The 24,924-nt window shown below is 43.8% G+C and overlaps 1 protein-coding gene across 2 annotated transcripts; it reads left to right on the top strand.

Moving 5' to 3' along the window:
* The first annotated feature begins 1,438 nt into the window (after positions 1 to 1,438).
* Positions 1,439 to 15,573, top strand: LOC145340675 (inhibitor of growth protein 5-like). 2 transcript variants are annotated; one of them, XM_080185141.1, is made up of 8 exons: positions 1,439 to 1,584; positions 2,577 to 2,648; positions 3,382 to 3,548; positions 4,342 to 4,483; positions 6,850 to 6,943; positions 14,157 to 14,292; positions 15,066 to 15,127; positions 15,445 to 15,573. In XM_080185141.1, exons 1-8 carry the CDS (start codon positions 1,548 to 1,550, stop codon positions 15,482 to 15,484), a joined length of 750 nt encoding a protein of 249 aa, XP_080041267.1. In that variant the 5' UTR covers positions 1,439 to 1,547; the 3' UTR covers positions 15,485 to 15,573. The 2 variants fall into 2 exon arrangements, with proteins under 2 accessions (XP_080041267.1, XP_080041274.1); XM_080185148.1 differs by having other exon boundaries at positions 1,442 to 1,584; positions 4,372 to 4,483.
* The last annotated feature ends 9,351 nt before the right edge of the window (positions 15,574 to 24,924 follow it).

Here is a 24,924-nt window from a genome sequence, read left to right as displayed (position 1 = left end):
ATAAATCTGACCCTCCTGTTACATCAGTTCCAAAGCAACATTGCTGAATTATACTCTTCTGATCTCCATTTCTTCAACATCAAAGATTTGTTTTGTTACTGGTTCAGGGGATGAAGAGATCTCATGTATGAAGAGGTCAGCATTTATTAACCTTCCCTAACTACCTTTCTGAATGCAGGGTAGCCTGTCAAATAATTTCAAAATCCACCACATTATTCTGGGCTAGACTAGGTAAGGATAAATGATTTGGCAAATGTGCCTTGGTCATATCCAGTCTTGCTCCATGCCAGGTCGTCCATCCGTTTTTATTCTTTCTTAACTTCTCTGTAGGTGTTTGATAGAAGTAAGTGACTTAATTAAATTGGCCATTTCGGAAGGCACAGGATTGGGCTGGAGTCACACGTAGGCCAGACTGGCTATCAACGGCAGATTTTCTTCCCCAGCAGGTATAAGGAGGCAACTAGCTGGGTTTGTACCAGAGTCTGGCCTCTTTTAAGGCCAAACCAAATAAACAAACTCAAGTTAAATTAGGACCAAGTAAAAGGGGCAGCTCCCCAAAAGGAGGGGAAACAGTCTGACCAAAATCAAAGTACAAAGGAAACTTGAAATCATCAAATTAAAATGTGATTATTAGGGTAGATAATGCACCCCAGCCCCTGCAGTGCCCAATAGGTGCAGAAGGCATCAACTGTGCCCGCGGACACCACATGCTCCCTCTCCAGGGACACCTGGCCATGAATGTAGAGGGGCAGACAGTCAGGATGGACGGTCCCCTTGATTGCCCGCTGCCTGGACCTGTAAATGGTGTGTTTCGCCAGGCCCAGGAGCAGGGTCACGAGGAGGTCACCATCCCAACTCACCCCTCTCTGCAGGCGTCTGTAGATCAGGAACGTGCAAATAAGAGGTTCTTCAGGGAAACGGAAAGGGAGTGCAACATAAGACATTAAACATTGACATGGTCCACGAGGCCACAGAAGGGGCAAGCTTCGGGGTCCATGAACCAGTGAATCCTATGGTTGTGTGGAACTGCTGCATGCATCACTCTCCACCCTAGGTCCCTGATGTAATTGGAGGAAATCCCTCTGTAAAAGCACCTCCGCCGCTGTACCAGGTAGTGAGATGGTCACCAGTACTCATAGGAGCCAGGTTTGTTTCATTAACTGAATTTAAATCCTCCCACAGGCCGCAAGAGTCATGGTTGGAATTGATTTCCTGCCTTGGGACCATCTTGTCCAGGTCTCTGCAAGTAGCTAGAAGTGGAAAAGAAGCTTAAAAACTGTCAAATTGCTGTAGAAATCAGCAATAGTGGGGTTTTTATTTTAAGATATACAAGTACAGTTCAGATTAGTTAAACTGGTAGCCTTCATTTCCAAGTTTTATTGATTTTTTTCTTAATCCGGTGTAATAATAAATATTATTCTCAGGTCGGCCTGTTGTTATTGAAGATCCCAGGCTCTTGATGTTGGGTCTTGAAATCGGGCGGGGTTGCCATGGCGGCGGGACAGCAGCGCGCATGCTCAGTCCGGGTCGGCTAAAACGATGACAAGATGGCGACCGCAATGTACCTGGAGCATTACCTGGACAGTGAGTGGGGGACAGCGAGCGGGGCAGCGGGTCCCGTGCACCACCTGCGGAAAGGAGCTCCGCTCTACCACCTCCCCGCCGGGCAATGGGTTTGTGGCGACCGCCGGGCCAGCTGCCTGCTTTCCCCGCAAGGGAGTGGGCGGCCCCACTTTCTCCGCGCACACACATACGCAGCAGAGCCCGGTTTCCCGGGAATCGGGGCCGGGGAGGAGGGAGAGGGGAGAAGAGGGGAGAGGGAGGAGGAGTTCCCGGGAGTTTGTGGAAAGCGCCGGGAGTGGGATCCAGGAGTTCCCGAGTCCGCAAGGCACTCAGTGCGCCTGCGCGCCGGGACTTACCCTTTCCCGCCAATAGCAGGATGCAGATATGTAAACAACTAGGAATCTGTGTAACATTGGGTGTAAATGGCAACGATCGGGTAACGGTGGGTGTAAATGGCAACGATCGGGTAACGGTGGGTGTAAATGGCAACGATCGGGTAACGGTGGGTGTAAATGGCAACGATCGGGTAACGGTGGGTGTAAATGGCAACGATCGGGTAACGGTGGGTGTAAATGGCAACGATCGGGTAACGGTGGGTGTAAATGGCAACGATCGGGTAACGGTGGGTGTAAATGGCAACGATCGGGTAACGGTGGGTGTAAATGGCAACGATCGGGTAACGGTGGGTGTAATAGGTGGCGGTGGTAGGCAGCGGGTGGCAACAGCGGTGGTGACAGGCGGTGATGTGCAGCAGCAGGGGTGATGGGCGGCAACCTGTAATGGTGGGTGCAATAGGCACCAACCTGTACCTGTGATTGCCGAGTCTGGAGAAGTTACCCAATCGTTGCCATTTACACCCACTGTTACACAGATTCCTAGTTGTTTACATATCTGCATCCTGCTATTGTTCAATTCAGAATGTACCTTTCTCCTGGAATAGCAGTTAAGACACACACATTTGAAAATTTGCTCCCAGTGAAATTGGATACTGAAGCTACTTTGTGTTCTGACAGGTATTGAAAATCTGCCCTGTGAACTTCAGCGGATATTCCATCTGATGCGGGACCTAGACCAGAGAACTGAAGGTGCATACAACATAACTGGGGAAAACCTGGCAAGCCTAGACTTGGGGGTTTGGGGTTTCACAGAGTTGTGCAGATTTCAGTGAGATTTCAGATTTTGGCATCAAGGTGTGAAAATGTTTCTGTAAGTTTCAATTGGACCCGCAATGGGCATTAGTCTCTGAACACACGTAACTTAATTTGCCAGAAAACTGCACCTCTGGAAGTTTACGGTTGCAGTTCAGGGCAGCTATTTCCAATATTCTTTTTCATTCAAATAGTCACCTGCAAATCCTTTTTCAACTTCTCAAAGTAAGACCTAGGAATGGGTGTTGGAATATTTTCAAGCAGAAGTGTAGTTGTTACTTTGAATTGGCTCGGTGTTCTTCTGTAGTTGCCATCGAGTTTAATCCCATTTTCCTCCCTAATTGTTCCCTGTATTCTTTCATATTCCTCTTTTTAGATAACCAAGCATTCGCATTTTAAATGTATTTGTGCACTCTGCGTTATGTGATTATAGTCAACTTTTATATTTTCATTACTGTGTCTTTGATTGATGGCAACAATCTAAAATAATTTACCATCATAATCCTTCATGATCTTGAAATGCTCTAACAAATCTAACCATGTTCTTGTACAAGTTTAACTTCTTTGCTATTGTATGCTGTGTCTCCTGGTAGTAAAATGCCAGGAATCGTAAAAGAGGGTACAACTTACATTGTTACACCAGTCTAATTGTTTTGCTCACTGTTTTCAGATAAAAAAGTAGAGATTGACAAATTGGCAACGGAATATATCTCACATGTGAAGGACCTGTCTCCTGATCAACGAGTTGATCAGCTGAAGCAGATACAGCTTGCCTACAATAAATGCAGAGAATACAGCGATGACAAAGTTCAGTTAGCAATGGAGACGTATGAAATGGTGGGTGGTCTGTTGGTCTACAGGGGCACCAATGGTTAATTAATTTTGGTATTGGGGTAAAAATGCAGCAGTTTTCCTCAAAATATCATTAGATGGCTTATACATGTACTGTGCAAGAAATGGGTAATTGTTTGTAAATAGCATTTTATCATTGCATGCACAGTGCTCCAATAATCCAAGTATAGTTTCAAAAATACCAGTCAGAGACTATATTGAACAGCATTTAAAAAATCAGTTTTCTTGGTGCAATCCAAATGAACTAAATCTTATATACGAAATTGATACAAAATAAAAAGTATTTTAAACTGATGAAATCAAACTGTCTGTGGGGAATAGTACCCAAGGAAACTGTTACTGAAATGGGAGAAAATTAGAAATTCTATAAATTATGTCTGGTTGGTACTTTTATTTTCTGACCTGCTCCCAGTACTATTTTGAAATAATATCACCCTTTCAGAAGTGGCATGGCAAGACTTAATGTGTTCTGCATAATGAGAGGGTGAAATAATATCAAAACTGTCATTTAATGAAACTGTTAAAGGAGCAGTTAAAGCTAAAGTGGAACACTGTGACTCTATAGTCAAAGATTCCTGATTTTCATTAGTTGTGATGTCATTCTCATATAAAGCATGTCAGGCATATAGTTCTCAGTTGGGAGATAGTCATCTGAGTGATAGACAGGTGTGATATTTCCTACATCCCTGTCACAGGTTCTTTAACATGGCTCCTTTTCGCTGCCTATCTTTGCAGTAATGCACATTTGAACATGTGACCTTCAAATTATTTTGCACAGTGTTGGAACTTACTTGCGTGCTTGTGGCAGGTTGATAAACACATCAGGCGGCTGGATGCTGAATTGGCCAGGTTTGAAGCTGATCTGAAAGAAAAATTGGAAACCAGTGACTATGACAGCCCAGGAGGAAGAGGCAATAAGAGTGAGTAATGGTATTTTGATACAGAAAAACACTCTGAAATGGAGAACTGTGACATTCAGTAGAAAATTACATAGGAACTGGAATAGGCCATTTAGCCCTTCAAGTCTGTTCCACCGTTCAGTGTCTGTTTTCAACTGTAAAACCTTCACCTAACAAATATCTATCAGTCCCAGTTTAGTGGGATTTTTAATTCATTTTAAAACCAGGTTTGCTTACTGACTGACCACACATTGATCTTTTTAATTGAGTGTGCAGGTTCCAAACAACTGATACATGAAGTTACAGAAGTTTTGTGCCTCATGCGATGCCTGTCTTTGTTTCCATCTCATCATTTTTTTCTTTAATGTTACATTGTACGACCACATATTAATCTTCAACAATGCCAATGAAGCTAGTTGAACAGGATATTTCAAATAGCACAGAGGAGTATCCATTTACCATCCCTCTTTAATACAGAGGGAACCTGTTGCAACTAGATGAATGAAGATTTATTAGTACTAATTTATTAGGATTTATTAATACTAATTCATACTAATAGTACTAATGCAGACATTCCCAGATACACACTCCTGCTACTCCCTCTCTCGTTCAATATTACTAATAAAGGGACTAATTGTAAATCTGTTACTAGTAATGGAAGTCTAAGTTTGTTTACTAATTCTGGTTTGCGTGGTCACATTGATTTTTGGGAGTGTAGGACTTGAACAAGTGTCAAAAACATAAAATTAATCAGAGATTTCTTGCTTGTGCAACTTATCTGGACTCTTGCTTCAAGAAACAAAATTGTGTCTAGGGAACAAAGGCAAAATATTGTGCATGCTGAAAATATTAAATACAAACAGAAACTGCTGGAAATATCCTGCAGGCCTTGAGCATTTGCGAAGAGAGAAACACAGTTAATGTTTCATGTTAACATCCTTTCATCAGGTTTTCAACAAATGAAAGGGTGAAGATGAAAAAAGGTCACGAGCAAAGGTCTGTGAAAAGATTGAAGATAAGAAAGGTTAAATGGCAAAAGGATTGGTGGTGCAAGATTGCGGAACAAGTAAAAATATGTGAGCAGAGGGATGAGCAGCTGCTGGCCAAAAACAAAGAATGTAAAGAACAAGACTAAAAATTACATGTAAAAAATGGCGGTAGGGATTGGGATTTGAAATTGTTAAATTTACTATTGAATGTAGAAAGCTGTTATGGTGTCCAGTCTATAAATGAGATGCTGTTCCTCAAACGTACATTGAACTTCATTAAAACAGTACAGGAGGCTGAGAATAGATCAGCTTGGGAACAAGTTGGAGAATTAAGATGTCAGACATTTAGCAGCTTGGGGTCACACTTGTGGACCGAACAGTGGTCGTTCTGCGAACCAGTTGTTTAATCTGTGTTTGGACATCCAAATGTAGAGCAGACCACATTGTAAGCAGTAAATGCAGTTAACTAAATTGACAAGTACACACGAATCATTTTTTTCACGTGGAAGGTGTGTCACGGGTTTTGGACTATTGGAAGGGAAGATATAAAAAAGGTTTGCAGCTCCTGCACTTGCATGGAAAGATTCCACAGGAAGAGGAAAGGTGTTGGAGAGGATTGAGGAGTGGACCAAAGTGTAATGGAAGGTACAGTTCCAGCAGAATGTTAAAAAAAGAGGGAAAGGAATGATGTTTGGTGGTGGCATCATGCTGGAGATGGAAGAAATGGTGGAGGATGATTTGTTGAATACGGGGACTGGTGGGCTGGATGGTGGTGGGAAGGAAGGAAAGAGAGTGGAAGGGGAGCACTCATACTTTTGGGAGAGGCGGAAAGAAGTAAGAGCAGAAGGGCGAGAGATAGCATAGAAACAAACAAGAACCCTGTCAACAATGATGCAGTCTTCCATATCAGTGCTCTTGATATGCCTTTTTGCTCAAAGTCCTATCTAACTTCTCCCAACCATTTGCCTTTTTTTACACTGCATCATTACCTATACCTTTACTCCTACACCACCAGCCCTTTTGTCATTTAATCAGTTGCTTTTTCACCCTATCACATATCTTCCCATTTATTCTTTCTCTGATGGATGCACCTTCCACTCGCTTAAATCGTTCAATGTTTCTTCAATGCTTTTCCCAGTTCTGATGAAACATGTTTCTCCACAGATGTTGCCCTGAGCATCTTCAGCATTTTCTGCTTTTGTGTCCAGGAAAACTTCTTTTGTTATACATGTGAAATAGAAAATATCCATTAGAGAGGCAGTAGAATAAGTTCAAACACTCCTGGCAACAGAAAAAAAAAAGTTGAAACTCAAAATGCTAAAACTAACTGAAAAGTTGAGCTTCCTATTCACTCTACTGTCAATGCATCAAATGTGCCTCTGTTTCTCTCCTTTTCAGAAGGCAGAGGCCAGAAAGACAAGAGGGGGTCTCGGGGTCGTAGTAGACGTGGATCTGATGATGATATACCAAAGAAAAAGAAGCAGAAAGCAGGGTAGGATGGATGTTCAACTTATAATAAACAGCACTCTTTTTGTTTTCATTTTAAAATCCTCCCCCCACCCCCAAAACCATCCCTATGTCATTCCATAATATCAATACAGTTATCAGCTGATGCAAATTCACTACGCAGTAGTAGGCGTGAGGTGAGATTCTTCATTTTATGTTTTCCACACTTCCAAGTATGGATTTGTTCTGTGGAAGCCATGCGCTTTGTGTATTTGCTTAATATGTTGATTCAGACTAGAGCTTATTTGGCCTTCAGTCAGCAAGTAGGAAATGGCGACTTTAACAGGAGGAGTAGGATACTGATGTTGAGCTTCCTACAATAATTAACTGGATCACAGTCTGAATTAACTGATCCCATGTCTTTGTAACTTTGAAGGCCAAACTCATGCAATAAATTTGGAATGAACCTAGATAGAAGTTATTACTGGATTTCTCACATAATTGCTGGACAAAACTGCTGAACATTTTGCCATAGATTGAACCATTGCAGTTGAGGTATTGTCCTAACTCGGTGAAGTTGCAATGCAGGTCATCAGCCTTGATTGTCAGCCCATGCAATTATACTCATTGAACAAGAACAACACAGCACAGCATTGAGGCAGATAAATCGACTAGCAGAATTTGTAACTGATATAATGGCCCATTAGTGAGTCCATTGGCAGCTGAGGTTCCAGCTGCCTTTTTCAAGTTCTTCTACCACCTTGAGATTTGCCTTGCGTGGATCAAAGTAGGCATCCTTGCTTCAGGACTGTAGTTTGTGCTTGCACAGGATGCCATCCGTACCCCTATTTATAAAATACTTTTATCAATACCACATTTCTATTCTGTTCTTTCCTTTCACACCCTAGCACACCTCCTTCCCTTCAGCTTGGGCAGTCATCTGAACTTTGGTGCCTTGGTCTACATTGTGGCTGTCCTTCCCTTGGTTTTTTTCCTTTTGCTACAGTCGATCAAATACTGCCTTGATGTCCCCTTCCCCTCAAATTTAAAGATAGCAAGTACATTATAGCTGTTGGATACAGCCAGTGTCTGCAGGACATCCTTCTCAACCTCTCCAAATTCCCTATTATCTGGTTTCCTGACATGCTCGATAAAACAATCAAATTCCTCTTGTGTAGTGGCATCATGATTGCATTGGTGGAAATGGTGAAACATAATCCTTTGAATATAAAGACTGGGAATGGAAAGTGAGCACCTTAGCATTTCTGTATATTTATTGAAAGGTCCATTTTCTTAAGTGCTTCGGAGGAGTGGATAGTGATCTGGAGTTCAGTTTGAGAGAACGTACACAAGCCAATTTGAATACTGAAGTCTATAAATCTGGTTGGAGTGGCTTTGGATTGAAGGTGGTGTTGGTTGAACAATTTCCTGCCTCTTCTGTAGTTTTTTTAACCCCTTGTTTAACCCCAGTTTTCACTGAGATAGGATTTGTGGCAGTTCAGTTGGTGAAGATCACAATTCATGTGCTATCATGGAGTAACATAGAGTAGTAACAAATATTTTTGGACAGTCAAATTTGAGGAGGAAATTCCATGAGCCTTCTCAGTTGACAAATTCAAAGGCTTTCATGAGGTCAAAAAGGCCAAGTACAGATGTTTGTTGGTGCTGTTCCTTGCGTTTTTCTTGGATTTGCCACACAATGAAGATCATGCCTGTAGTACCTCTCAATGGATGAAAAAAGTACTGTATTTCTGGAAGGAGTTCCTCAACCTCTCGAAGGAGGCAATTGAGGAAGATGGTTGCAATGATTTTCCCTGTGGCAAACAAGGGGAGTTACCACATTTGGACTTGTCTCCCGCCCCTAACCCTATAAATTAGTGTAGAGAGGATACCCGATCCTCTACACTGGTAGAGAATCCCACCCTCCCACCTCCTCTAACCTAATTATAAGTGTGGGGGAAGTTTTTTTTATTATAGTTTTTATTTTTCTGCTGGTAATTGTTTCAGGGATGGCAGTTCAGGCAGTGTGCTGCATCTCCTGTGGGATGTATGTGGTGAGGGAATCTAGTAGTGTTTCAGGTGATTTTACTTGTAAGAAGTGTGTTAGATTGCAGCTTCTGGAGGAGCGTGTAAAGGAGCTGGAGGTGGAGTTAGAGGAACTCCGCATAATTCGGGAGGCGGAGGAGGACATTGATAGGAGTTATAAGGAGATTGTCACTCCTAGAAATGAGTCTTGGGTCACTGCCAAGAGGAGAGGAAAGAAGCAAGTGGGGGGACAATCCCCTGGGGCTGTTCCCCTCCAAAATAGGTTTTCGGTCCTGGAGGCTACAGTTGAGGAGGAATCAACTGGGGATAGCCAAAGGGAGCAGGCTGCTGGGGGAGAGCCTAGTGTGAAAGCTCAGGTGGTTAGGGGCTGTAAAAGATTGGGCCTCGTGATTGGGGACTCCACAGTTAAAGGGACAGATAAGAGAGTTGGAAGTAAAGGTAGGGACTCAGGGCTGGTGTGTTGCCTACCAGGGGCTGGGGTCCGGGATGTATCGGAAAGGATATTCAGGACTCTTAAGGGAGAGGGAGATCAACCCCAAGTTATAGTTCATGTGGGGACACATGACATAGGGAGGTTAAGGGAAGGGGATATTAAGCAGAGATTTATGGAGTTGGGGTGGAAATTGAAGGCCAAGTCAGAAAGAGTGGTTATCTCCGGACTCTTGCCTGTGCCACGGGATAGTTTGGAGAGGAATAGGGAGAGGGAAAGTTTGAACTCGTGGCTGAGGGGTTGGTGCAGGAGGGAGGGGTTCAGGTACTTGAGCAATTGGGGCTCATTCTGGGGAAGGTGGGACCTCTATATGAGGGATGGTCTGCACCTGAATCAGAGGGGGACCAATATCCTGGGGGGTAAATTTGCTAAGGCTATGCAGGGAGGTTTAAACTGATTCAGAGGGGGGGTGGGATCCTGAGTAGAGGGGTTGAAAGTGAGGGGGGCATAGATGGGGACTGCAATGCACAGCATCGCAGGGGTGGGGTGGAGCAGGGTTTGAAATGTGTATACTTTAATGCGAGGAGTATTCGCAATAAAGTGGATGAACTTGCAGCGTGGATCAGTACCTGGGACTTCGATGTTGTGGCCATTTCAGAGACATGGATAGAGCAGGGGCAGGAATGGTTGCTGCAGGTCCCGGGGTTCAAATGTTTTAGTCGGAGTAGAGAAGGAGGTAGGGGGGGGGAGGGGTAGCTTTATTGGTCAGGGATTGTATCACAGTGTCAGAGAGGAAGTTTGATGAGGACTTGTCTGTTGAGGTAGTATGGGCGGAGATTAGAAATAGGAGAGGAGAGGTCACCCTGTTGGGAGTCTTTTATAGACCTCCTAAAAGTTCTAGAGAGGTTGAGGAAAGGATTGCGGAGACGATCCTGGTTAGGAGTGAAAGTAATAGGGGAATTGTTATGGGGGATTTTAACTTTACTAATATTGATTGGAATTGTTATAGCTCTAGCTCGTTAGAGGGGTCAGTTTTTGTACAAAGCGTGCAGGAAGGTTTTTTGACTCAGTATGTAGATAGGCCAACTAGAGGTGAGGCTATATTGGATTTGGTGCTGGGAAATGAGCCAGACCAGGTGCTAGACTTGGAAGTTGGTGTGCATTTTGGTGATAGTGACCACAATTCGGTTACGTTCACCTTAGTGATGGAAAGGGATAGGAATGAACCTCGGGCTAGTGGTTTTAGCTGGGGGAAGGGTAATTATGAGGCTATTAGGAGAGAATTAGGAAGCATAGGTTGGACTAGGAGATTACAGGGACTGGGAACGTCTGAAATGTGGAGTTTTTTCAAGGAGCAGCTACTGCGAGTCCGTGATAGGTATGTCCCTGTCAGGCAAGGAGGAATTGGTAGGGCTAGGGAACCATGGTGCACCAAAAAAGTTTTTTTGTTGGTTAAGAGGAAAAAGGAGGCTTATGTTCGGATGAGACGTGAGGGCTCGGGTAGTGCACTAGAAAACTTTAGATTGGCTAGGAGGGAGTTGAAGAGTGAGCTAAGAAGGGCTAAAAGAGGACATGAGAAGACTTTGGCTGATAGGGTTAAGGAGAATCCTAAGGCGTTCTATAGGTATGTTAAGAACAGAAGGTTGGTTAGGGCAAGATTAGGGCCAGTTATAGACAGCAGAGGGAAGTTATGTGTGGAACCGGAGGAGATTGGAGAGGCATTGAACCAATATTTCTCTTCGGTGTTCACGCAGGGGGACATGGATATAGCTGAGGAGGACACTGGATTGCAGGGGAGTAGAATTGACAGTGTTGCAGTTGATAAGGAGGATGTGCTAGATATTCTGGAGGGTCTGAAAATAGATAAGTCCCCTGGTCCGGATGGGATTTACCCCAGGATTCTCTGGGAGGCAAGAGAAGTGATTGCAGAGCCTCTGGCTCTGATCTTCAGGTCGTCGTTGGCCTCTGGTATAGTACCGGAAGATTGGAGGTTAGCGAATGTTGTCCCATTGTTTAAGAAGGGGAACAGAGACTTCCCCGGGAATTATAGACCGGTGAGTCTCACTTCTGTTGTGGGCAAGGTTTTAGAAAAAATTATTCGGGATAGGATTTATAGTTATTTGGAGAGTAAAGAATTGATTGGAGATAGTCAGCATGGTTTTGTGGCGGGTAGGTCGTGCCTTACTAACCTTATTGAGTTTTTTGAGAAAGTGACCTAAGAGGTGGATGGGGGTAAGGCAGTGGACGTGGTGTATATGGATTTTAGTAAGGCGTTTGATAAGGTTCACCATGGTAGGCTTCTGCAGAAAATGCAGATGTATGGGATTGGGGGTGATCTAGGGAATTGGATCAGGAATTGGCTAGCGGATAGGAGACAGAGGGTGGTGGTTGATGGTAAATATTCATCATGGAGTTCGGTTTCGAGTGGTGTGCCTCAGGGATCTGTTTTGGGGCCACTGCTGTTTGTAATTTTTATTAATGATCTGGATGAGGGTATAGTTGGGTGGATTAGTAAGTTTGCTGATGACACCAAAGTCAGAGGTGTGGTAGATAGTGATGAAGGGTGTCATAGTTTGCAGGAAGACTTAGACAGGTTGCAGAGCTGGGCCGAGAGGTGGCGGATGGAGTTTAATGCGGAGAAGTGTGAGGTAATTCACTTTGGTAGGAATAACAGATGTGTCGAGTATAGGGCTAACAGGAGGACTTTGAATAGTGTGGATGAGCAGAGGGATCTAGGTGTGTGTGTACATAGATCCCTGAAAGTTGGGAGTCAAGTAGATAAGGTTGTTAAGAAGGCATACGGTGTCTTGGCGTTTATTGGTAGGGGGATTGAATTTAGGAGTCGCAGCGTCATGTTTGCAACTGTACACAAGTCTGGTGCGGCCGCACTTGGAGTACTGTGTGCAGTTCTGGTCCCCACATTATAGGAAGGATGTGGAGGCTTTGGAGAGGGTGCAGAGGAGGTTTACCAGGATGTTGCCTGGTATGGAGGGGAGGTCCTATGAGGAGAGGCTGAGGGATTTGGGGTTGTTTTCACTGGAAAGAAGGCGGCTAAGAGGGGATCTTATTGAAACATATAAGATGATTAGAGGTTTAGATAGGGTGGATAGTGATAGCCTTTTTCCTCTGATGGAGAAATCTAGCACGAGGGGGCATGGCTTTAAATTAAGGGGTGGTAGTTATAGGACGGATGTCAGGGGTAGGTTCTTTACCCAGAGGGTGGTGAGGGATTGGAATGCCCTGCCTGCTGCAGTTGTAAATGCGCCTAGTTTGGGGGCGTTTAAGAGATCCGTGGATAGGTTTATGGACGAGAAGGGATTGGTTTAGGTTAGTGGGTCATTGTTTTGTAACTGGTCGGCGCAACATCGTGGGCCGAAGGGCCTGTTCTGCGCTGTAATGTTCTATGTTCTTTATTAAAGTCATGATCATGTTGTCTCTGAGGTCTCTTAACATTCCCTCATTCTTTCCCGGATGTGGAATATGAAGTTGTGCAGCCATGCCAGGAGTGTATTTCTGCCGTATTTCATAATTACAGCAGCTTTGTTGTTTTTCAGCTGTCAGATGCTCTTCGGGCATGTTGATGACCACATTGGTGTTGCCTCCTGCTGTTATCCTGAAATGGAAAAATTAATCAATTTTGTTTCCAATTTCTACCACTTTGTCACCTTCACATGGCCCATTATCAATACTTCTCTTCCTTGATTTTTCTGTCTCCATTTCTGGGGATAGACTATCTACTGATATTCATTACAAGTCTATCAATTCCCACAATTACCTGACACCTCGGTTTGTCCAACTTTGTCTTATCTGTTCTGTAATGCTACCCTCCACAGTATGTCTTCCATTTTCATCAGTCAAAGATTCCTCCACTGTGACTGACAGAGCCTTTATCTGTCTACAACCCATTTCCTGCATTTCCGCATGTCCAATTTCCTCTTGAAATCATTTGTTGGGTTCAAAAATGTCAGGTACAACTTGGGTGCATAGGCAGACAGTTCCAGCTCATCACTACCTGTTCAGTAAAAAATAGCTCTTGCCTACAGTGTCCTTTTATTTCTTGCCCAAAACGTTAAATTTGGTCCCTCTCTCTTCCCCCCTGCCCCTGGACTTTAAGTCAGAAGAATGAGAGGTGATCTTATTGAATGTGGTGGAAACAATTTGAGGTGGTGATTTAAAGTATAATATTTCACCAAGTCAAAACCTTTATCTATCTATTGAAGAGAGAGTTTTGAGCAACTTTATATTACAGCATGACTTTGCATTTTAATTTGATTTACAAGGTGTTAAATCCCATATACAAGGAGGCTTTCTGTGTATGTAACGAAGTAGGTTAAAAAAAATGTCTTTACTCACATTGCCATACCAGTTTTAAACAAGAGTGGCGGCCCAGAGAACTTTCCAACATTTCACGGCACTGTGGTTAGCACTGCTGCCTCATAGTGCCAGAGACTCAGATTTGATTCCAGTCTTGGGTGTCTGTGTGGAGTTTGCACATTCTCCCTGTGTCTGTGTGGGTTTCCTCTATGACTGTAGGGATTCTATGAATTCAGTCACTACCCTTCAGAAGTTCTTCATTGCGCTTTGTGATAGACATGAAAGATGGCATCAAATGCAAATTTATCTTCCTGCAATGTTGGATCAACCTCAATTTCACTCATTAAGAACAAAAGAAAGCATTGGGTGATGGATGGAGTTCCTTATTTAAGCTTTTGGTTTCTCTGCAGGAGGGCATAATGTAGCCTACAAATATTTGGTTCAATTAATTTTGGTTTTCTTTCTCTAGGCCAGAATATTCAGATTCTGTTTTGAAAATGCACCCATCCGATGTGTTAGACATGCCAGTTGATCCCAATGAACCCACCTACTGTCTGTGTCATCAGGTTTCTTATGGAGAAATGATAGGCTGTGATAACCCTGACGTAAGTACTTTTGATTTAAATTATCTGAATTGTATGCTCTAATTTCTGGTGTTTTGGTTTTATGTTCTTGTTAGTACACTATTAAATACCATTCCTATTCAGTAGAGTTGGACGAGGAGTCTTGTTGATACTTATTTGTGTGTAAAAAATTTATTGAACCAGGATTGAAAAGTAAGCAAGCACAAAGACAGCAGCTGATCACTGGATACAGCTAGTCACAGATTGAGAGTTTGGGAATCTGTGAACTGAGAGAATTTTAAGGGCTAATCTCTTTCCAAAATCTAGACTAGTTTGCATTTAGAATTTAACTATAATTTACAATTTTTGGTTTCAGTCCTAGCTAGAGAGAAACAAGCTCCCTACAGGAATGACAGCTGCAATTAGTTAATTAGATAGCTGGTTTGTATTAAATTCTCTAGTTCTCTGGCGTGTTTCTAGACAGTTGGATGAGTGCTGATGCATCTCTGTAGAATTTCAGCTTGTATAAATACAGGTAATCTAAAGTTGCCATAGTCCCAGATAACGTAGGCTCCTCCTTTAAGGAGGAGAGCTGAGTAGTGGTGATTTAACTTGAGGGTCACCACACCTCAAGGAATAGATAAAGTTGAGAAGCAGGGCCTTCATGAATACCTCAGCTGGTATGGGAATTATATGGGCATTAATAACCAGCTGTTCAACCAATTGAGCAAAACTGATGCCCAGTATAAAAAGAGGTGGTCTTGATGTTTGTGACTGTGGGATTAATCAGTTGTATTCTGCTTTATTATCAACAGTGCCCAATTGAATGGTTTCACTTTGCTTGTGTGGACCTTGCAACAAAACCAAAAGGAAAATGGTAAGACTGTCCAGCATAAGTATATCACAGCTCCACTTTGGAAATGACAGAAGTTGTAGTTAGTTCCAGAAGTGGTGATAGCTATCATCTGGGATAAATCGGAGTTCTACTAAAGCAATAACAAAGTGTAATCATTCACACAGTTTCAAATGTTGTAATGTCACCTTTAGTAACTTTTTCCGTGGGGCAGACTTTGAGGGATGAGTGACAGCAATTCAGTGTAGGAGATGGGGAGGAAGAGGTTGAGGAATTGAAAGAGTAACATTGTGAGGCACATGATAATGACTGTTTACTTCTCTGTTCTTGTTTGTGTACAGGTTTTGTCCACGATGTAGCCAAGAAAGGAAAAAGAAGTGAAGCTACCCTTCTCACTTGCCTCCACATTGTGCTTTTTGTTCTTGTGTCTTCAAATTGTTGCAATTTTATTTAATCTTGCCCAATTTGTGTCTGGGGTGGGTGGGTGGGGAGGAGGCTTTGTTTTATTTCACTCCTAAGATTGGTTTAATGAAACCAGTTGAAGTTTGACATTTCATTTCCAGGCACATGAACTACTTTTGGACATTGAAGGTGCATCTGCAGCTTCATAGGCTAGCATGGTACCATTCAATCCATAATAATTATTATTTCAGGGTCAACTTGATTAGGTCTGGGAGTGTCATTAATAAATGGGAACAAATTGTGAGAATGTACAGGGATTCTTGTTGAAGTTGGAGAACGGGAAGCCATTGTGGAAATACTCAACCCTTTTTTTGAAGTCACCGTATTGAAACTACAGCAATAAAATATTGGCTTTAGCAACTTAATTACTCCAAACTCTTGCTCCCTTTGGCCCTAGAGATACCAGCACCTTGAAACTGTGATATACACAGCTTTAAAAGGGATTTTTAAATATGTTGTAATTCACTGGATACTAAAGATAGCATTTACCATTGTAACCACTGCTATCCCTGATCCCAGGAAGTCACTGGATTTGTATCTCAGTTGCAGTTATGTGGAGCCCATGTGGAACATAGCTTATGACCACATGGCGACAACTGTGGACAGGGATTTGGTGTTACTCGAGACCAAAGCTGCTTTAAGGAAGGAAATGACTGCCTCTGAATTTGATATTAACAAGAGTTTGATATTATGTGGGGCGCACTGTTTTGTGATATGCAAAATAATATATATGATTGTGATAGTAAGAAAAACCTTTATACTTTGGCAAAAAACATTTTAAAGAGAATGGCACTGTCCATTTTATCGTGCAATATTGTGATTTATAGAAGCATTGTGATACTTTCATTAAGGACTATCCATTGAAAGGATTATACGGTAGGGCTGTAGACCCTGGAAAATATCTCAGAATTTGGAGATTGTGACCAATAGGACAACTCAAAGGATGGGATATTTTATTTTAAACCACTGCTGTTGGTGTGTGTTCTTTATACCAGATCTTTTTTAAAACACAGATTTGAATTTTTTTTAAGAATGCTTTTGCCTGTTCAGTATTGAAGGAAAATTTTAAACCAAAATAAACATACCAGTTTTTCTTTTCTTGAAGAATAATATGAAGTCAGTCTTGCCATGGTGAATAAGCAGGGATTCTGCGTGGCTGGAATTACTAACGTAAAGGCTTAAACAAAATGTATCTCTGTAGTTCAGAGATTCTGAATGTACGCAAGCACAAGTTCCTTAATCTTAAAGGATTGTGCGTTATAGATCCACGTTCAGGAGCTATATTGCCTCCTGTAAACAAATAATAAATTTGTGGGACTGTTGGATGTGGTCTGCCACATCTGGCAGTTTTTTGTTTGTCATCAGCCAAGTGTTAAAAATGTGGGAACTCTGGTAAACTTAAAAGTTAAAGTTTATTTATTAGTCACAAGTAAGGCTTACATTAATGTTGCAGTGAAGTTACAGTGAAATTCCCCTAGTCGCCACACTCCAGCACCTGTTTGGGTCAATGTATCTAACCAGCACATCTTTCAGACTGTGGGAGGAAACCGGAACACCCGGAAGAAACCACGCAAACATGGAGAAACGTGTAAACCACACAAACAGTGACCTAAGCCAGGAATCGAACCCGGGTCTCTGGTGCTATGAGACAGCAGTGCTAACCACTGTGTAACCATGCTGCACTGTCTAGAATCTTGGAATTGAGCTCCTGAAAAATCTAAACTGTTTATTTCACAAGAATGCAAATTTGTACACTATAGAGACACTCTTTTACCAAACACAGACAGCTTTGATACACATTTGCAGACCTGAGGTTGTGGGTTTCCCAGCTGTGTGCAGGAGTACAGCTGGAATGGGACAGCATGTTAGCACAGTCATTAGCATTGCTGCTTCACAGTAATAATTTGATTCCCGGCTTGGGTCACTGTCTGTGTGGAGTTGCACATTCTCCTCATGTCTGCGCGGATTTCCTCCAGGTGCTCCAGTTTCCTTCCACAGTCCAAAGATGTGCAGGTTAGGTTGATTGGCCAAGCTAAAATTACCCCTTAGTGTCTTGCAATGCGTAGGTTAGAGGAGTTAGCGGGTAAGTATGTAGGGATATGGGGGTAGGGCCTGGGTGGGATTGTGGTCGATGCAGCCTTGATGGGCAAAATAGCCTCTTTTTGCACTGTAGAGTTTCTATGATTCTAATTAGTGTAAATCATACTCATCACTTAGAAGCAATGGTGACCTGTAGTAAAAATGGGCAAAATAAATCTAAGCTGCCAGTGATATCCCAGCTTATCAGTCACTATTAATACACTAGAGTGCTGCATACTTGATTCAGGCATCAGATTACCAAGTATGCCATAGAGAGTGGGCTTGGTTCTGATCAGGCAGGTAATCTTGGAGTTGCCATTACTCCAAAGAGACGTGAGTGGGAAATGGTACTGACTGCAGAACGAGTTGCTCCAAATTAGAGGTGAATGAAAGTGCATAATGCTAGCTATAATACCTGTTCACCTGTCTACTTGACCATTACAAGATTAGAAGTACATTGTGCCAGCACTGACCTATCCAGATTATATGAATTATAGTGAATTTTATTTGATTTGGGTCTGTCAGCTATTGCTGACAGTCTTCAGAATCTACTGACATTAGCCTCACATAGCATCCACTTGCTGATAGCTTCACTCATCAATTTGTTTATAATGCATCATACTGTTGTGTTCAGTTTTGATCACTATTACAAAAGATGATTTGAGAAGCTATCAAAAGAGACAACATCGAGTATGAAAGAGCCTAGCCATAATGAGAAAATAATGCTTTCCAGTCTAGAAAGAAAGTAGTTCATCGTGGACTCACTGAAGTGTTTAAGTACTAAATGCTGTGTATAAGGTACTGTACAGATTATGTGATGTATGAAAATATGCCAAAGATGTAGGATTGGAGGCCATCAATGAAAAAAGAGACGTCTACAGAAAACAAATTGAGAAGAACTTGTACTCAAAATGATAAATATTTGGAATAATTTACAACCAGGTTAAAGAAAAAATATTGGGGTTATTTAAATTTGGATTCCTATATTGTGAACAAAAAGAATGGTTTTGATGGATGAAATAGCTATTCTTTTTTCCTGAATTATTAATGTTTTTTGAGTGCTATTTATCTGGTAATGCTGTGAATCCTATTTCAGATTTTGGTAATCTGCTGTAAATATATTTGAACTGATAGACTGTATTTGAAAATGTGTCATTGATAAAATCTTCACAATATCTTCCTTCACTGTTACCTATGATAGAAAATGTACACTGACCAGCTTGAGAGTGCCATGACACTCTTGTGGAGCTGGGGTGATTTGCGCAGTGAGGGAGAATGCCACATTTGACCTGTATTCCAGGTAAAAGCCTGGGATCAGATTCCCCATTTAGTGTCTGTAATAGACGTTATAACTGCATGTTGAAAGAGGTGTTGAAGAAAATAGTGTCTAGCGTCTAAATGAACATCAACTACCAAAAATAGTTTTGAAAGACTGGGAAATTGACAGTTGCATCAGTCCATCATAGTGTGATCACAGTGTCAAGATGTTTGGATGGGAAATGGTTAACTCCATGTTAACTCATGGCTGCTATTATTTCAGATTTTTAGCTATGTATTTCTTAGCTTTATTGTATCTTATGTTGGTGAAGGGCAGGATATGTGTCCTAACCACTCATGGAAATCTGTGCTGGTATCACTAAAGATGTAGCAAAGAGAACAAATATTAAGATGAGCTAATTTAGTATCTAATTCCCTTTTACATTTGTATCCAGTCTTGGTGTAATCCAACTGAACCAAGGAGGAGTGAGAATTCACTATTAGAAAGATGAGTGAAATAAATGGCACAGTGGTTAGCACTTGCTGCCTCACAGCACCAGAGACCCAGGTTTGATTCCGGCCTTGAGTGACTGCAGAGTTTGTTCTGCGTCTGCATGGGTTCCCTGCCACAGTCCAAGGATGTGCAGATTAGGTGGATTAGCCATGATAAATATATGGTATTAAGAGGATAGGGCAGGTAGTGGGCCTGGGTAAGGTATTCTTTGGGAGAGTTGGTGCAGATGGGCTGAATGGCCTCCTGCACAGAGGAGGTTCTTCTAAGTTTGCTGTTTGGACGAGATTGTACATTTGATTAGGGATGTTGCTTTTATTCTTTTTTTTTATCTCTGAAAAACATGCTGAGTTCTCATTTGGGTGATTGCTGTTTGCCCAATCATTTGTATGAAATGATGATTTTTCTTACTTTTTTTTGACTTCTCTAATTCCCTCTAATTAATCATACATTGCAGAAGGCAGGAGTGTAAATGGCAACATTAAGAGAACGGACCACATTATGGATCTACACATATGTGGTTCAACATATCTGCTTTTGGTTTCAGGCTGCATGTTCATGCAACATACAAACTATGATGTGGACAAAGAATACTCCAGCTTGACCACTGTCCTGATTGCACTCCGTAGTGATTGGAGTTCCAGATAATACAACTGAGGGAGATTTTATAAAAGGGGGGAACAGCATATAGAGTCCACTTCCTAGATAAGAACTATTTTACAGGCAAGTCTAAAAGCACTTTAATACATCAAACTGAATCCATGAGCTATTTATAATGTCTATAGCAAGATGTTTCTGACCTTGCTATGAAAGATATTCTGTGTATGACAGGCTTTTAATTAATTATTTAGTGTACATTCTTCAGCAGGAAGTGTTCTGTCATCATGAACAATGGACAGTGGGTGGACAGTGAGCAGGGCAATGGACGCTACCTGTTGTCAGTTTTGCTGTCTGAATCAGCTGTTTGAAAAGAATAATGAGTCATGAAGGGACACCTATATTTTTTATTTCCAGAGCTGTATTTGGAATAACGCAGGCTGACCTAAACCATGGGTTTATCAGATAATTCAGATACTCTGATTCTTAACTGATGATTTTTTTTTCATCTTCTGTTGTACAGTTACTCAAATGCCTTTTAGTTTGGACAATGTGGATGTTCCCTTTGTAAACAGAAATAATTAACTTTTTAAAAAAGGACATAGTAATGTATATCTGTATTTTTTAGATGATGTAATGATGGTTATATTGTCAAATAAAGTATTTTTGAGAACTGCATCGGCTTCCAAGTAAATATAATTTTATTACTATCGCATATATATGGTTGTGCTCTCTGCTAAAGAATCTGTTGGATGTAGTATTCATTCAACATGAGACTGCACACCTTATTTTTATGCCACACGAGCTGCAGAAATTCTGCTGAGGCTTTTCTATGGTCTGGTCAAACCATATGAAGCATTGTCCAGTTTTGTACATTGTACAGTAAACTGTACAGAGGACAATAAAACTGATCAGTGTAATTGGGAATGAACATGATAAAATATTAAAGAGCTTCACATACTGAAAGACAGGGTTTATAGGTATAATCCCGAATTGAGGGAACAAAATATTGTAGGATAAAGTTAAACTTTCACAATTTAAAGTACACTAAGAAAATAAACTATGTGAAAGCAAAATTGAAAGTATATATCGGGGAGACTTCACTTACTGGAAGTGTGCCATATCTTTGCAATTTCCCAGGTAAAAAATATGATTCTAACTCCTGTATCATGATATTTTAGAGGAACAGTTGGCCATTCAATCCTTTGAGTCTGTTATATCATTCAATTAGATTGTGCTATTCACTTCCCACTGCTCCAAATATCCACCTTGTGCATTTGAACGTCACAGCCCCAGCCTATTCCACTGCAGTAACATTGTGTGTGTTGATGCACTATAGTTTGCGGAAGCTTTGCTTTGTACAATTTCAATTGTTTAAAGCAGATTTAATCAATTCATTCATCCCATCCTTGAAATATGTGAAGTTTATTTTTATCTGGTAAACTCGTATCTGAAAGGAGATAGCTTTTTGATCCAAATTCATGCATGGTAAGATAGGTGGTGTAAGACATGAGTGAATTTAGAAGTCCAAAAGTAGTTCAAAAATCAAAACCAGAAAATGTTTTACAAGTACAGTAAATATTCATTAGGATGGCATAGGTAGATTGAGCAATGCTTATGCTCTACCATTAGTAATTTTGCATGGACCTCTATCACCAGACTCCCAGTCAAAAATTAATGTTGTAGATGGTATTTCTAGGTAACTTCTGCAGTACCCACTTCCTCTAGACGTAGCGCTGTGGCATTCCATCCATTTTCTCTTTTTCTCTGCAAAAATGTGGAGGCAAAATGAATTTCTATAATTGCTCCACAGGAGGTTATGTTTCATAGGATTCAGGTGAAGCAGCATTTCACTTGCAAGTCCTTCAATTCATTTGACTGTATTCACTGCTCCTGATGCAGTCTCCACTACATTGGAGAGACCATTGTGCGGGACACCTTCACTTCTTCTGCAACCATGACTCCAACCTTCCTGTCGCTTGCCATTTCAACTCACCATCTTGCCCAAATCCCATCCTTGGCCTGCTGCCATGCAAGCTGGAGGGACAACATCTCACCTTCCAGTCAGGGCATCTTACAGATTTCTGGATTTAACACTGCATTCAAAAACTATAGATGGTGAACATTCCCCTCCATTTTGACCCCAAAACCCTTTCCTCCCCATAGGGCCACCAGCTACTTGTTCTTAAATTTTGCTTTCACTGAGCACTGACATTTTGTCAGTGCTCAGTGAAAGATTAACATTTTCTATTACCTTTCTATTTATGCCACTAACAGCGCCTACTGTGGTCCTTAACAATGCCATGAACACTTCCTGTCTCACGCCCTACACATCTCTGTCCAATCTCTCCTAGTTCGTACCTATCACTGACCTATTTGCTCCACCCACTCTTATACAGTATAACATCCAATACATTTCTCCTGCTCTTTAACTCCGAAGCAGAGTCATATGGACTCCAAACGTTGAGTGGGATTCTCTGATCTCGTCCAGGTGAGTTCCATTATGAGCAAAAGGAGAAAATTTGGTGTTCCAGCAAAACTCCATTCATTTTCAGCAGCATGGGATAATACCAGTGGCAAACGAGGACAGGAGATTTCAGCTGTTAACTATAGAATCATAGAACTATAGAATCACAGTGCAGAAGAGGATATTTGGCTCATCTCAGCTGCACCAACTCTCCAACATGGTATCATACTGACCCTCTTCCCCGCCCTAGATCTGTGACCTCACACATTTATCATTGCCAATCCATTTAAGGTACACACCTTGGGACACCAAGGCTGATTTATCATGGACAATTCACCTAACCTGCACATCCAAGTGCTCTGGTTTCTGGAGCACCTGGAGGAAACCCCTGCAGACACAGGGAGCATATACAAACTCCACACAATCACCCAAAACCAGACTGAACCTGGGTCCCTGGAGCTGTAAGGCAGCAGTACTGTGCAACACTGTGCCTATTTTCTCTCTCCACAGATGCTGCCAGATCTGCTGAGCATTCCCAGCATTTTCTGTTTTTATTTCAGATTTCCAGCAGCTGCAATATTTTGCTTTATTTGACTTTTTTAGTTAATTACAAAAACCCTAACATTGCTTCTAAATTATTCTAATCTCGATCCCTGTTCCATGTGTTCCCCTCCCCCACCCCCATCCCTCTTCCCACCTTCCCCATCCCCTTCGACCCTGCCCCCTCCCCCATCCTCTCCCAATCCCTGCCCCGCTTCCCCTTTCCTCCCCCTTTCCCCATCCCCCTACCTGCTTCCCCTTCTCCCCTCCCCCTTTCTACCTCTCCCCCTTTCTACCCCATTCCCCTCACCCCTTCCTGCCCTCCCCCCCTTCCTGCCTCCCCCTCCCTCTTCCCACTTTTCCTCCCCTCTTGCCCCCCTTCCCTCCCCCACCTCACCCCTCGTCCTCCCACCCTCTCCACTCCCCCCTCGTCCTCCCACCCTCTTCACTCCCCCCCGTCCTCCCACCCTCTCCACTCCCCCCCGTCCTCCCACCCTCTCCACTCCCCCTCGTCCTCCCACCCTCTCCACTCCCCCCTCGTCCTCCCACCCTCTCCACTCCCCCCCTCGTCCTCCCACCCTCTCCACTCCCCCCCCCGTCCTCCCACCCTCTCCACTCCCCCCCCCGTCCTCCCACCCTCTCCACTCCCCCCTCCTCCCCTCTCCACTCCCCCCCTCGTCCTCCCACCCTCTCACTCCCCCCCCCGTCCTCCCACCCTCTCCACTCCCCCCCGTCCTCCCACCCTCTCCACTCCCCCCTCGTCCTCCCACCCTCTCCACTCCCCCCCTCGTCCTCCACCCTCTCCACTCCCCCCCTCCTCACCCTCTCCTCCCACCCTCGTCCTCCCACCCTCTCCACTCCCCCCTCGTCCTCCACCCTCTCCACTCCCCCCTCGTCCTCCCACCCTCTCCACTCCCCCTCGTCCTCCCACCCTCTCCACTCCCCCCTCGTCCCCCACCCTCCCCTCCCCCCTCGTCCTCCCACCCTCTCCACTCCCCCCTCGTCCTCCCACCCTCCCCACTCCCCCCTCGTCCTCCCACCCTCTCCACTCCCCCTCGTCCTCCCCACCCCCTCCCCCTCTCCCCTACCCCCTCTCCCTCTTCCTCCCCTACCCCCTCTTCCTCCCCCTCTCCCCTACCCCCCTCTTCCTCCCCCTCTCCCCTACCCCCTCTTCTTCCCCCTCTCCCCTACCCCCTCTTCTTCCCCCTCTCCCCTACCCCCTCTTCCTCCCCCTCTCCCCCTCCCTACCCCCTCATCCTCCCCTACCCCTCTTCCTCCCCTACCCCCTCTTCCTCCCTACCCCCTCTTCCTCCCCCTCTCCCAATCTCTCCCCCTCTTCCCCCACTTCCTCCCTCCCCCCACCCCTCCCCTCTCCTCCCTCCCCTCCCCTCTCCTCCCTCCCCTCCCCTCTCCTCCCTCCCCCTCCCCTCCCTCTCCTCCCTCCCTCCCTCCCCCTTCCTCTCCTCCCTCCCCTCCCTCCCCCTTCCTCTCCTCCCTCCCTCCCCTCCCCCTTCCTCTCCCCCTCCCTCCCCTCCCCTTCCTCTCCTCCCTCCCTCCCCTCCCCCTTCCTCTCCTCCCTCCCCTTTCCTCTCCTCCCTCCCTCCCTCCCTCCCCCTTCCTCCCACCCCTCCCCCTTCCTCTCCTCCCTCCCCTCCCCCTTCCTCTCCTCCCTCCCTCCCCCTTCCTCTCCTCCCACCCCTCCCCCCTTCCTCCCACCCCTCCCCCTTCCTCTCCTCCCTCCCCTCCCCCTTCCTCTCCTCCCTCCCTCCCCCTTCCCTCCTACCTCCCTCCCTCCCCCTTCCTCTCCTCCCTCCCCTCCCCCTCCCTTCCTCTCCTCCCTCCCCTCCCTCCCCTTCCTCCTCCCTCCCCCTTCCTCTCCTCCCACCCCTCCCCCCTTCCTCCCACCCT

Source organism: Carcharhinus amblyrhynchos, chromosome 3 (genome assembly GCF_965287045.1).
Source record: "Carcharhinus amblyrhynchos chromosome 3, sCarAmb.v2.hapA, whole genome shotgun sequence".
Classification (NCBI taxonomy): domain Eukaryota; kingdom Metazoa; phylum Chordata; class Chondrichthyes; order Carcharhiniformes; family Carcharhinidae; genus Carcharhinus; species Carcharhinus amblyrhynchos.
Note: the sequence above shows the minus strand (reverse complement) of the source record. Positions and strands in the feature narration are given on the sequence as shown.

Bases quoted from the DNA above. Each gene is read 5' to 3' on its own strand.
- LOC145340675 (XM_080185141.1), top strand. From the start codon at position 1,548: ATGGCGACCGCAATGTACCTGGAGCATTACCTGGACA. The intron at 1,585-2,576 runs GTGAGTGGGGGA...GTGTTCTGACAG, and splicing joins CCTGGAGCATTACCTGGACA to GTATTGAAAATCTGCCCTGT. The intron at 15,128-15,444 runs GTAAGACTGTCC...GTTTGTGTACAG, and splicing joins ACAAAACCAAAAGGAAAATG to GTTTTGTCCACGATGTAGCC.